We start from the raw sequence: 13,927 nt of genomic DNA on the forward strand, positions 1-13,927 counted from the left end.
CTTTCCCTTGCGAGCCGCCATCTCTGGCATTACATAAAGCTTTGTACTGAAGTAAAAAAGGGGCAAATTCTTTTTTTGGGTTATGTTTGCAGCGTGCACATTAGGGAATACAGCAAACAATTTTTCCCCAAAATGAGAGTTCGCCTCACGTAAGATGTAGGTTTGCAAAATGCAGCAGGCGGAGTGCATTGATACTGCTGTGCTGCGTATGGGATATGCATTAGGGTAGCCCACATGCTCCAAACTACCTTCAATATTTTACATCTATAAAGTGCCCTGTTACTATTCCAGAAGCAGAAAAACATATTGCGAGATCTAGATCGACCATGTTTGCCCTGGAGTAAAACTTTGTAGAGTGTGATCTTGTATGAAGTATATGGCAGACTCTGGCCTTCCATTTAGTATAAGGGTCAGTTACAGCATGAACAAGAGCGTCACAGCACTTGGCAAACGTGTAAGATACAGAAATAGAAACTATCTAAAATAACAGGATATGACACATCACATTGTGGTGATAAAAACTTAGATTTCTTATATTCATGCCATTTCCTTAGCTTCTTGTGACATTAGTTGGGCACTAATTGATTTCTCAATTTGGGCACGCTCATAACTGGTTCTGTGATCTCAATCGCTGTGTTGTGTGAGATTGCGTGCCATTGTGGTTAGTAGATACTTGCGATGTGTCTTGTTCAGTAGTGCTTCGCTCCGGCTAATTTAAAAGTAATAACATTTGAGTCTGCTAAACATCTCAGTAATGTCTTTGTTGGTGGATGGATATGGGTGCTGAAGGGTTTTGCAGTTTTTTAATTGAACTGGGTGGCTGGTTGTCCATTGCGCGGTCTGTGCAGATTGTTTTCTAGCCCTGAAGCATAGTATATGAAAAGAGTGATGAATAGAGTGCTAGAATTCATCTAAAACCACTAGTCATTACTCAGGCCGTATCCCAGTCCATTGTGATTTTGCACCCCATGCCAAACGTGAATGATGAGCCCTCTTAACCCCTTGCATGCTTCTGACGGAACCACTCCGTCATGAGCCACGGGCGCCGTGTGCTCATGACGGAGTGGTTCCGTCATGCTGCAGCCGTTGGCGGCCGCTCCGCCCACGCGGTGCTGTTTCCTCGCCTGTGCGGGCGATCAGCGCAAGTGGGTGGAGTCATGACGGAACCACGCCGTCATGAGCACAGCTCGCCCGTGACTCATGACGGCGTGGTTCCGTCATGAGCATGGCGGCGCCGCGCTCACCCCAAACCCCCCCCCCCCCCCCCCAAGGCTCCGGCGGAATTCGCGCCGTAGCGAAAGGGTTAAGGGCGAAACCGGTACTGTGTTGCTTGTGTTTGCCAAGGCGCCCCCGACTAGGGGACACTGTGCTTATGGCAGAATGCAGGTGCCAGCTAATGGGGTTGGGGGAGGTGGCACATGACGTCGCCGGCACCAGCCTACAAGCAGCGCAGGCATTGGTCGCCAGGTGCTTGGTGACCCGGAAGCGATTAGATGCTTCCACGTCACCTTAGAACTGGTTAGTGCTGGACCCTCGCCCCTTTAAAAGAGGCAGAGGAGTGGCGAAGTGATCTCTTTTACTGTTCGCCGCTCAGGAGCCAGGACGCTGCCGGCTACCCCCACGGGGCACATTTAATACATTTTTTGTCATGCCCACCATCCCTTTTGGCAGTGTTTTTTGGCCAATGCTAATGTTTCTCCTTTTGCAGGTTACTAAGTGTTTTCCTTTTCAGCTTCCAGGATTTAAGTTGATAAGTTTGTGTACTGTCTGGTTCATGCTCATTCGTATTTAACCTCTTTTTCTTGCAGGGGAGTCAGTGTTTGTCGTATTTATGGTTGTGTCCTTAGTCCTCAGGTGAGGTCATGATTAGCAGAGCATTTACAGTCCATAGAAGGCATACTTTTTACTTGAAATAGGTGGGGACAGCGGTCTCTCTGGGCCCTTCAGGGGGTGCTTCCAGCAAGTCGGCTAGAGGGTGAGGAGTTTGTGGGGGTGCACGCCACCCAAAGTCCTTTACCGCCAATCCCCGCACTGGTGCATGGATGCCAAAGATAGCAGCACTGGCTGGGGGTTGAGGGTTGTATGGTATTGAGGGTGTAGGGGTGCCCGAAGTGGGTAACCTGGCAGGAAGACAGGCCCGCTGCGCAAGATCACTCCGGGGGGACCTCACAGGTGGACCAATCATGATCTCACTTGTAGGTTCAATGCAGGATACGCAGGGACAAGACTAGAAACGGTTAGGAATGGCTATGTATTAGAGTCTATGTTAAGGGTAGCCATCCAACAAATTGTAAATAATACTGTATGGGGTGTTATGGGGTTTCTGTGTATTAATTTATTAAATTGATGTTCAAAGCTTTTTATATGTAATCCTTAGATTTTGTTGTGTAATAAAGAAGGTCGTGGGTTTTACGAACCCAACCCAAAAAGCTTCCCAAAGAAAGTGTTGTGTGCTGTCTGTGCCAAAAGGGGGTGTTGGAGGGTGGGGGGAGGGTCAGGGCTCCATGGGGGTCCTTTACAAGGTCAGGGGCTGAGACTCTGCAACACCTGACCACATCAGTTCAGGCAGGAACTGGCTTGGCAGTTCAGGTTGGACTATTTGCATTGGAGCAGGGTCAAGACTGATTTGCATACAGCTGCGTCCATACTGAGATGGCATGGTGTGCAAAGGACTGGTATGAGGCCCGATTAATTGCCAGTGGCTGAGATTAATTCAAACATTCCATCCATCACATTTTTTATATACTTAATTGTTTTCTAGCCAGCATCCCTATCCAAGTAAAATAGCTAAGATGTGATGTTGTTTGCATGACGCTGTGGTATGTTTAATCTAGCTTTGTCGCTATAGTTCAAAGATATATGTTGGTGTGTTGGGTGTAAAGGAGTGGGAGATGCCGCTAAGAGAACAGCGCTTTGCCAACTATAAAGCTTTGGTGCCATGTTGTGCCCATGCCAAGGGGGGTTTCTGACAGATTGGTTTAACTTCCTTCCCTAGTCTGCAGGCAGCATGAGCACCCTTTGAAATAGGAAGGCTTCGTGACCATGGCGGGATGGGAAGATTAGCGCACCTCCTCGGAGTCTGGAGACGGAGGGTGCACTCGGCCCACTTACCTGACCTGTTTGCTGCTGTAGTGCACACCTTTTTCCAGGCAGGATATCAGATCTGCAATGAAACGGCAGAACACAGTTAAGCATATTTTAATAATATACTGATTATATAGAATACACATATCACAAAATGAATGCCCCCAGGTATCAGTTTCAGAAATTGTAATTTTAATCAACATTGACAGACTAAGTTGGTGGAACTTCTGACTGGCAGAATACACACAGAGCACAAAGACACGTTCTCATCTCGCTTAGCTGCCTAACTAGCTGCCAGGTTATTTTCTTTGCAGTGTGGAGAAGCACTGCAGAATGCAATAAGTCAACTGGTGCAAATGGAGCAACCAGTCCCAAAACCCCTGTTGGTGAGGAGACAACTTGTGGCAAACCAGAGAGCATCCTAAAACAGGTGCTCAACTCCAAGCTCACAACTCCCAGGTCCCTGCACTCTGTCGCAGTGCTTAATGTGAGCCGGTGGTTTCCAGTGCTCAGCACCGACAGATAATCATCAACGCCATCTTTTTATGAGCACCAGATAAGAATACAGTCATTTACAGGGAGGTAAAGCGATTTGCCCAGAATCACAGGATGTTGAGTCGATGCTGAGACTCAAACCTGGTTCTCCAGCTCTGAAGTCAGCAGCTCTGGCCATTACGGCACACCCTCTCCCCACTTTCATGGTTAGTAGTGGGTTCTGTTTTAAGCAGCTAACATTAGAAATGGGCTGGTGCAAGCTGCCACCTGACGAGAGCCCTGGCGCTCATGTTCTTTTTACACATTAACCACTTCTCTGTGGCTCTAGGTCAAAGACAACAAAGCTGTAATATGTCAAAGGCACTACTGCAGTAGAGCCCCGGCTATTCGGGGACCCCAAGCCTGATCTTGGGTGAGTCGCTTCCACTAACACCATTAAGATCCCCAAACCCCCTTTCATTTTGTCTTACAGATTCCAGGCCAGGGCGTAGTGAACCCCCCTGCTTTAGCAGCTATAGCGGGGGTGGGTATTTAAAAGTTCTCTTTTGTCTGCAACCTGGCAGATAAAGGCTCAAGATCAACACTAAGTAAGAAAGACGGATTGATAGAAAAGCGAAAGATAGATGGGCGAGTGGGTGAAAGGAAGGATTGGTGGTTTGGGTGAAAGGGTGGATGGGGAGTGAAAGGATGGATGGGTGAATGGGTAGAAGGATGGGTGGGTGAAGGATGAATAGATGGGTAAAAGGATGGGTGGACGGGTGAGAGGATGTGTAGATGAGTAGGTGAAAGGATGGAAGAGTAAATGGAAATCTGGAAGAATGGATGGATGGCAGGGTAAATAGAAACCTGAAAGGGTGGCTGAATGGATGGATGAATAGGAGAAAGGGTGGCAGATTAAATGTAAATCTGCGAGGATGGATGGGTAGATGAAACGATGTCAGAGTAAATAGAAATCCGAGAAGATGGATGTATGGATGGGTGAAATTATGGCAGAGTAAATGAAAATCTGAGAGGATGGATGAATGGGTAAAATGATGGTAGAATAAATGGAAATCTGAGATGATGGATGGATGAATAGCTAGATGGGAGGATGAAAGGATGACAGAACAAATGGAAATCTGAGAAGGTGAATGGGTGGGTGAAAGGAGGGCTAGAGTAAATGAAAATCTGATCGGATCAATAGGTGGGTGAAAAGGATGACAGAGTAAAAGGAAATCTCCGAGGGCGGATGGGTGGGTGAAAGTATAGCTGAGTAAATCGAAATCTGAGAGGAGGGATGGATGTATGGGAAAAGAATTGCAGAGTAAATGGGAATCTGAGAGGCTGACTGGATGGTTAGATTGATGGATGGATGGTATAGTAAATGGAAATACAAGAGTATGGATGGGTGGGTGAAAGGATGGCAGAGAAAATATAAATCTAAGTGGATGGACGGATGGCAAAGTAAACAGAAATGCAAGGATTGGTGGATGAATGAACAAAAGGATCAATTGATGGATGAAAGGCTTCATTGATGCTTGGGTACGTCAAATGATGGATATGGATGGATGCATATATGATGGATCTGTTAACAGATGGATAGAATGACCGATGGATGGAATGGTGAGAATGAATGGTAAATGAAAGAATGAACGGACGAGAGAATGTGAAGGTGAAATGGTGAATATCAGCAGTGGATGGAAGGGTGAAAGAATGAATGGATAGATGCAGAGATGGAAGAAACAAGGGAGATCTTAAAGGGAGCGTTGGGCACACTTGCTTCGCTTGCTTGGTGCCATCAGAGCTTTCATTCAAATGGGGTATATTTTAAATTTTTGGGTTACTCCCTTAATTCAGCCAGCACTGATGTAGCTGAGACACCCATTGCCCATCTCGACAGCCTAGCAGAGCAGAGAACTATTTTCTATGCAGGCTGCAACAATTTCCCACTCTTACGATTCACTCCTGAGCTACCTAAACAGTTCTCATACTTTTGATTTAAAAAATAACTGTTCCTGAATGATTGAGTTGCTGCAGATTGAAAGAAGAGAAGAAGAGATTCCATGAAATGTGGGAAGGGAGAAGCAGTTAAAGAAGAAACAAGCCTTTCTCCAGGGTGCATGGTACCTGGAAGAAATGTAAATGTGTGTGGTTCCCAGTACCGGCTTTAGTTAATAGGTCCTGGAATTTGTCCTTTTAATAGAACCCTATAATAAAAGGTTTGCACTATGTACAATCAGCTTATTACTAAAAACAGCTTTTGAAAGCACTGTAAACACTTAAAAAATATATTTTAGCACATTTTGCAACAGCCTATTTACACTGTGTGCAACCTATCTTATACCTGTGTGTAATATATGTTTATCTGATTTCTTATTCAGAGTGTTTTCTGACACAGGCTTGGACCTCTTAGCAGTATAAATACATGCCACTATTTCCCCAGGGCACCGACCAGGATTCCAATCAATGACCGTCCAGTTACACCCACAGACATCTGAAGTGAGCGCATGAACCACCCGAGCTGTCCTCCCAGAATAAAAGCATTTCCCACAGCTAAATTTAAGGTTACATTTATTTTTCATTTAAGGTGTGCGAATTATATTTGATATGCAGTTACCTGTGGATAAAGGCCAACAAAAAAGTTAGATTATTTTAATATTTGTGGCCACGTCTCTAACCCCGCCCCCACAGTCGGTGACCAAGCCCTCGTTGTAGCTGGGGGTCACAGTTTTCCTCCCTTACTTTTTTAAGGCGCTTCGACCACTGCCGGTAACAAAATTTGGGCTTAACAAGATGTTTTTTCTTTCGTGCTAGTATTTTTAACAGCATTTTCGGGGCAAAAACGATGCTTAAATACAGGCTGGGATTCAGTTTGGGACTTCCACTGTACCTTTAAACACATGAATTTCACAGCTGGCACAAGCAGGGTAAAATTCGAAAACCGCCAAGCATTCCAAAAAGGGCTCAGCACAGACGAGAAACAGGTGACACTATCGTGGCTGATAGCCCAGCAGGTTAATGCGCTTGCTGCAGAGTTCTGTTCATACTCACTGCTCTCATGTTGAACTAGGTGGGCCCGGGTCACCCTTTTAACTTAATCCAGCTGGGCATATGTTAACAGCTGTTGTTACAGCGCTTAGAAACCCAACGACCGCCTGGGCGAAGGCGCAGGGCCCCGCGGGCCTGACGCCAGGCGGAGCGGCTGCTTCTCATTACAGATCTAGTTTGGGAGGAAATGAGTGGCTGCGATCCCAAGTGTCCCCGGTTCCCGGAATCCCGCCCACGCTCCAGATTCCTGGACGCCCACAGGGGGCCGAGAGGCGCTGATTCACCACGGGAGACCTCGCTGTGCAGACTGCCGGCCCCCTCACCCAAACGCGAGCGCAGTGTCCGTGAATATGAGGTACATTTCGAAAGGCACACGAAACCACTCCTAATAAACATGAATACTACTATTGCGAACAATAGTGATAATGGCAATAATAAAACAAGTAACAGTCATATAAATAACTGGGGACTAGTGGAGGCCTTCGTCCGCTTTGGCCAGCCTACCTGGGTGATGGCTGCCGGCGTAGGACAGCAGGAACCCGCGGCCTGAGCGGTGCGTGCCGCTGGTGAACAGCACGGAGGCGTCGCTGGAGTTCACTCGCAGAGTCCCCGGCGCCTGGTTACGGTTTCCGCAGTAGGGACCTGGATAAGAGACGGCGAGAGTAGTCAGTGCATAGCGACACCCCTCGTCGTTTAGCTCACTGCGGCCTACACGCAATCACGGTCTAGTCTTCCTGCCCACCCTTTAGCCAGTATCATTGTCCCCGACCTCCCCTGCCCACTCCCCAAAAAGTTTCTGTGCGTTGCGACAAGCCATGCTATTTAACTTCTAACATGGTCACACTCATTTCCAGGAGCGACACTGGCCGGGAGCCTGTACATCACTTTAACGAACGAGCAATGTGATCAGTTGGTGATTGAATCTAACTTGGGCATGTGGTGTGTTCTGCTGGTGGCGGTCTCTCACTTGGACAAGTGATGTGGTTGTTGGCGGTTTACTATCCCTAGGGCAGGTGGTATGGCCTTTCAGTGGTTGCTTCTTGCTTGGCCAAGTGGTGTGGTCAGTTGGTAGTTGTCTATCAGTTAAACTAGTGGTGTGGTCCGCTGATGGTTGACTCTTGCTTGGAGTGGTGGTGTAGCATGTTGGTAACTGAGTCGTACTTATACTGGCAGTGTGGTCTGTTGGTATTCGTCTTTCACTTGGGTAGGTGGTATAGACTGCTGGTGGCTTTCTCTTATCTTCTCTTTTGGTGGCTTTCTAGCACTTCAGAAGGTGGTGTGATCTCTTGATGACTCATACACTTGGGAAGGTGGTGTGTGTTGGTCGTTGTCTCTTGCTTGGTCAGATGGTGTGTTTTGTTAGTGGTTGTCTTTAGCTTGGCAGGTGGTGTGGGTTGGTGGTAGTTGCCCCTCACTTGTGTGGGAGGGGTGGTCTACTGGCGGTAGTATCTTGCTTGGTCAGATGGTGTGGTTTGTTAGTGGTTGTCTGTTGCTTTGCATGTGGTGTTGCTTGTTGGTGGTTGACCCTCACTTGTGTTGGTGGTGTGGTCTACTGGCGGTAGTACCTTGCTTGGGCAGGTGGTGTGGTTTGTTAGTGGTTGTCTGTTGTTTGGCAGGTGGTGTTGCTTGTTGGTGGTTGACCCTCACTTGTGTTGGTGGTGTGGTCTACTGGCGGTAGTACCTTGCTTGGGCAGGTGGTGTGGTTTGTTAGTGGCTGTCTGTTGCTTGGCAGGTGGTGTTGCTTGTTGGTGGTTGACCCTCACTTGTGTTGGTGGTGTGGTCTACTGGCGGTAGTACCTTGCTTGGGCAGGTGGTGTGGTTTGTTAGTGGTTGTCTGTTGCTTGGCAGGTGGTGTTGCTTGTTGGTGGTTGCCCCTCACTTGTGTGGGAGGGGTGGTCTACTGGCGGTAGTATCTTGCTTGGGCAGGTGGTGTCTTTTGTTGATGGGTGTCTCTAGCTTTGGCAGGGGTACGGTCTGTTGGCCGACGTCTCTAGCTTTGGCAGGTGTGTAGCTGGATTAGGCTCTCTGCCAAAGTCTCAGCTTTACCACTAAACGCACCCCGTGGCCTTCGGCTCCCACGCACCAGCTGCTTACCGTGGTGCTTAGACACTTCCTGGTTGACACGAGGCGCTCACTCTAACGTGAATGCTGGCGCGCGCTGTATGAGTGGCCAGCGCTGCAGCTCCGAAAGAACAGACTGTGTACAGCCTCTGCTCCGAGACCCAACCGCACTCCCGCCAAGACCCAGCCGCCCCCGTCCCCCTCACCCCTTGCCCCCTCCAAGTGCGAGAAAAGTTAAACTCACAGTCAGAGGGAACCACAGGATGGCTACAGGCTCTCAGCGGTGGGGGCCGGGGCGGAGAAAGACGTGTATAATTTACAAACTCGTATGAACTTTGCATGCAAGCGATGGAAGCGATTATTGCCTGTGGTCAGGCATCACGGAGGAGGTGGCAAGATGGAGGTCTGGCTCCAAAGCCACTGGCCCGCAGGCCTATGGCCGTTCTATAAGAACACCGATAATATATATATATATTTTAAAGTGTTGGACTCGTGCAGAGAGGACATGATTGTGAATGAGCAGATGCGTACTCCTGTGGAGGTCAGTCTAGGTCGGAGACCAGTGCTGGTCCAGGAGCATATTTACTAGCGATGGTATGATTCCGTTTGATTATATTCGCTAAATGTAAATGTATCTCCCATGACCGTGAAAATCTATCATGGATTACACCACCCTGGAGCAACGCCTGGACACTCCTGGCCTGAGTCCAGTAACTCTGCAGCCGGTGGGAAAAACACACGACACGAGTGTCTCTGTACGCTACGTCAACCTAAATGTGTGTGCTTATTTTAGCTAAATATCCGACTCCATCTTTTCTGGTATTGTGTACGAGCAGGTGAAAGGGTAACTGCAGGGATCATGGTGCACAAGGGGCAGCGGCGGTCACCGGGTACCAGTAGTCCTTGCGGGCGGTGGGTCGAGGCCCACACACAGGAATCAGAGCGGCCACTTATGGATTGCAGTCTTAGTCTTTCCTTTCCAAGCACTTTGGGGACACAGAGGTGTAGCATGGGGTGTCCAGTGCCAGCGCAGGAGAGCCAAATGCCAAACAGGCTTTCAGGACATCCACATAAGGTAAATGTATATGCAATGGCTGTAAAGCCAGGATTTCATTAGGGCTGGGAAAAGGGGGAAGTATTTCTTGCACCCGGGTACATTATTTATCAGGTGAGATAGATACCTTCTACTTTGAGTTTTCTACAGAAAAATGAAAAGTGACCTGCAGAATTGGAGGCTCCCACCTGACATCGGCATGTCTTAAAATTGATCCCATGTAGATTTCCACTAGGTTTGGCCTGCTGGTATTTATCAAGTGAAAACTGCGGGGAGCAATGTTTACCACAAGCCTAGAAGTTCTGATCCTTTTTGATTCCTGCACCACCAGGAGTTTGCACAGGGATAGCATTTATTGGCCCACCGGTACTTAAGAACTGCATGGAATTCCTTTGCATAGTCATTAGGAATCCTGAAAGCCTGCTACAGATTTGAAGATATGCTGGACACCCCCCGTATAACAGGAGGCGCCACCAGAACTACCCACATCCCACTTCCAGTGCCAGTCTTGTGCTGTTCGGCACAGTGCTTTAAATGGAAAAAGAGAAATGCTGGTACTCACCAAATTGATTGGGATGGTTCTTGTGTGGGTGTTTCTAGTGGGCGTGACTTCGAGGCATCTAACAAATCGGCTCATATGTGCAGGGCGTTAATTGGTGTTTTCGCAGTTTTATATAGTGCAAACCTGGCCAGAGGGCATTAAAGCTTTTTACCTGAGAAGCAGAAGTTTTACATGAAAGCATACATTTTTAGTTTGAGACTGGGCAGTGCATGCGCTGCGAGGCATGTTGTATTGAGGTACAGCATAGAAGCTCCGCCCATTTCCCCGCCCATCTTTTCAATTGGCTATGGTTACTTTCCTTGCGAAATCGTTGCTTTTCATTTGTGAATATGCTTAGTAGTGCCTCCTTGGTAGCCCCTTGTCTGTATTTGTAACATCCCATAAGGACTGGACATTTTACTTGTGTTGTTACACGATCTGCTTTATAAATTAGTGAGCACTATATTCTTTAATGATTTTCCCCTATTCCACCCACAACATTGCAGCAGGCCGCCTGCTTTTATATCATTTGTATTTATAGTGCGGTTCGCTTTAACTATAGCGGCCGCGCTTATTTAATTATTTACTTTACAGCACGGGCCGCTTTTAGTTTAGTGGTCGCGCTTATTTATGTAATCAAGTGCACAGGCCGCTTCCACTTCCGCGGCAGCACTACGTAACCTTTTAAATTAAATAATATTTCTTAGCTTTGAGTTTAAGTGAACCATATGCACTTTCACGTTGGCCGCGTCCCTTTCTTTAGACGCTGCTCATTGTAACCTGAATACGGCGAGAAGCGTCTAAGGAAAGGGGCGCAACCACTATTACAGAGGCCTGCATTTGTGAAAGTTTGAGCTATTGGCATTAAAAATGACAAAGCCTTTTATATGTGTGTTGCTCTCCATGCCACTGGAATCAAGCTATCCTGGCTGAAGAGGGGTGAAACCCCGAAACCGGTCCTAGGATGCTTGGTTCCAGTCCAGGGAGGACCTGGCTTGGCAGTTCGGGCTGGACTGTTCCCATGAGGCACAGGGTCAAGACTGATTTGCATATGGCTGGGTTCAAACTGGAATGGCATGGTGAGCAAAAAAAAGATGAATTTAGGCCCAGATCTCTGTACTGGGGTGAATGTATGACATTGTTCTGCATTCTGTACATCAACTGTTGTTTTTGCTTTATTAAACACATACATAAAAGGTATTGTCATTGATAATGCCAATAGCTTAAATGCATGCAAATGCAAGACGTATTACATTGAAAATGCTTGTTGTTTTTATTGCACAGGGAGATTAAGTGACTTGCCCAGAATCACAGGACATTGAGGGCACGCTGGGATTTCACCTACCTGTCCCATAAAAACAGAATAAAGTATGCTTTCTTGTAGAACTTGCACTTCTCATTTTAAAGAACTTTAATTCCGTCGTGCCAAGTGTGCGCTATAAAAAGTACCAAAAGTACCGCCGTCAGGGCACACACCCTTATTCCTATCACGCTGTCAGAGTGTAACTAAGGCTGCAGCAGCAACATAGCGCTGGAATACACTCACTGTTGTCTAGGCGCCCCTTGTTGAAAGCGTCCCGTTCAGCAGCACCTGCGCTGTATTTTCCCATATACCAAAGCTTGCCTCTTGGAGATCCGGTACTCTCTTGACACAAGGAGAAGTTCCGGTACTCGAGGGATAACACTGAAAAGTGCCGGTACTCGGTACCGGTGAACACCAGTCCATTTAAAGCACGGAAAGTAGCTATGAACGGCACGGAGTGCAGCAGGTGCAGCGACATCAGGTTTTGGGGTTTTAGGTGCCCATTACACTGCAATCAGTGGCTATTTTTAAACTCCCAAACCAGGAGATATTACACAATAGCCATACCTGCATAGGGCGCATAGCCCGGGCAGACAAGCGCTGCATAATGAGTCCCCCAGCTCCAGATGTTACCCTGGAATGAAGGGCACTCCTGAGAAGCAGAGGTCTGGACGAGGAGCGAGGCTCACTTCCCACACCAGAGGAACATCTGCTTTCACATCCCTTGGGCCCAACTCGGCAGCGCCAGCTCGTGTTGCCATTATTTGACATCTAAGAATGTCTTTTGTTCAACACAGCAAATAGTATTATGAATAGCCTGTGTTTTGCATAGTGCTTCATACCACACCGGCTGTGTCTAAGCACTTCAAGTAACAATTTTTATTATCTAATCGAATGGTGCTCAGTTTTCTGCCTCAGAAGGATAAAACACAAAATCGGCCTTGCCAGGATTCAATCCTGTGACATACAAATCGTAACAAGCCTTAGCAAAGCCGATGAGCCGCGCTATTGGCTTTGCCAAGGCTTTTTGCCGAGGGTGCTTAGCAGTGGAAAAACTAAAAATTAAATGCTTCTCCCCAAGTGATGACATATAAGTGCACGTGCGTCTTCCTGTATGAGCACATATGCAACATGCCGCTGCGGCAGCCACACAGTGATGGCATACAGGCGTGCATGCATCACGACATGATACCGCAGAGGCTGTTTAATTTGCCGTTCCAAGAGACAGACACCCCACTTGGGGAGGCAATATAAAAACAAGCATTTGCAATGCAATAGGTCTCGCATTTATGCAGTTTGAGCTATTGGCATTGTAAATGGGAATGCCCTTTATTTATGTTTTGGTTTTCAAAACATAAATAAAAGGCATTGTCATTTACAATGCCAATAGCTTAAACCTGTGTAAATGCGAGACCTATTGCATTGCAAATGCTTGTTTTGACAGTGCCCGGGCCAAATTGCGATTCCAATCCGACCCTGCCTGGCTCCTGAGAGGCAAGGACAGGATCGGCAGCCTGGGTCCAGGGCAGGGGAGGGAAGCCACTCCTCTGATCAGACCATCCCCTGATCTGCCAGCAGCTGCTCCAACGCCTTCCGGCTGCCGCGTCTCCTGCCCTCCCATCCAAGGTGCTGGGTTCTTAATGCCAGGGCAACAGAATGTTAGAACGTTTACGAATTAGAAAAGTGGTATTTGAATGTTTCCTTTGGAAACGTGGTAGTTGCTGATCCCTGCCAGGGCTGCTGGCCGCTCCGTGACGCTCATTAAAGACTTCCACAGATTGCCTTTGGAGCTGCCTCTTTTTTACAGGTGCACAGAGAGCACGAATGCCTTATGTGCATGACTATAGTTGTTTGAATCGCGTAGCCCGTCATTGTGCTGCAGCATCGATGTGTCGTTTCTCTCGACACTTCTATACTATTCACTTTGACAATATCATGTTTGGTGCAGTTCAGCGCGTGCCTGATACAGCCACTCTAGAGTCTAGACGTAGAGCTGACAGTGGGCAAGGTGGCAGTGCACGGTGCAGGGGAAACACAGGGCTGGCAGTGCACAGCGGAAGCAGGCACTGGGCTGACTTCTGGTCTGACACTCTGCTGGGCTGGTACCATGTATAAATAACATGCAGAGCACAGGGCTGGCAGTTCAAACTGGGCACACAGTGCACGCCTGGTAGTACGCAGAAGTGAGGAGTGCCAGGTATGCGGCAGAGCACAGCATAGCGGGCAGAGAAATGGGCTACTGTAAAACTACAGATCCAAGCAAATGAAGGCAAAATGTAAATAAAATGTCTATATCGATAATCCTTTGTTTGAAGTAGATTTATTCTTCTGGTAGAAAGGAAGTCACTGGAGCAAGTCTGTT

General features: G+C 47.6%; 1 protein-coding gene across 1 annotated transcript in view; it reads right to left on the reverse strand.

Moving 5' to 3' along the window:
* Positions 1–13,927, reverse strand: part of LOC146857157 (discoidin, CUB and LCCL domain-containing protein 1-like) — a 231,141-nt gene that overhangs the window by 95,696 nt on the left and 121,518 nt on the right. Inside the window, exons 3-4 of the mRNA XM_085647637.1 lie at positions 7,111–7,248; positions 3,112–3,163 (exon numbers count right to left, since the gene is read on the reverse strand). Of these exons, the coding sequence (XP_085503763.1) occupies positions 3,112–3,163; positions 7,111–7,248 (190 nt within the window). The remainder of the gene's footprint in view (positions 1–3,111; positions 3,164–7,110; positions 7,249–13,927) is intronic.

The sequence above is a fragment of the Triturus cristatus genome, chromosome 3_2, assembly GCF_964204655.1.
Source record: "Triturus cristatus chromosome 3_2, aTriCri1.1, whole genome shotgun sequence".
In the NCBI taxonomy this organism is placed as follows: domain Eukaryota; kingdom Metazoa; phylum Chordata; class Amphibia; order Caudata; family Salamandridae; genus Triturus; species Triturus cristatus.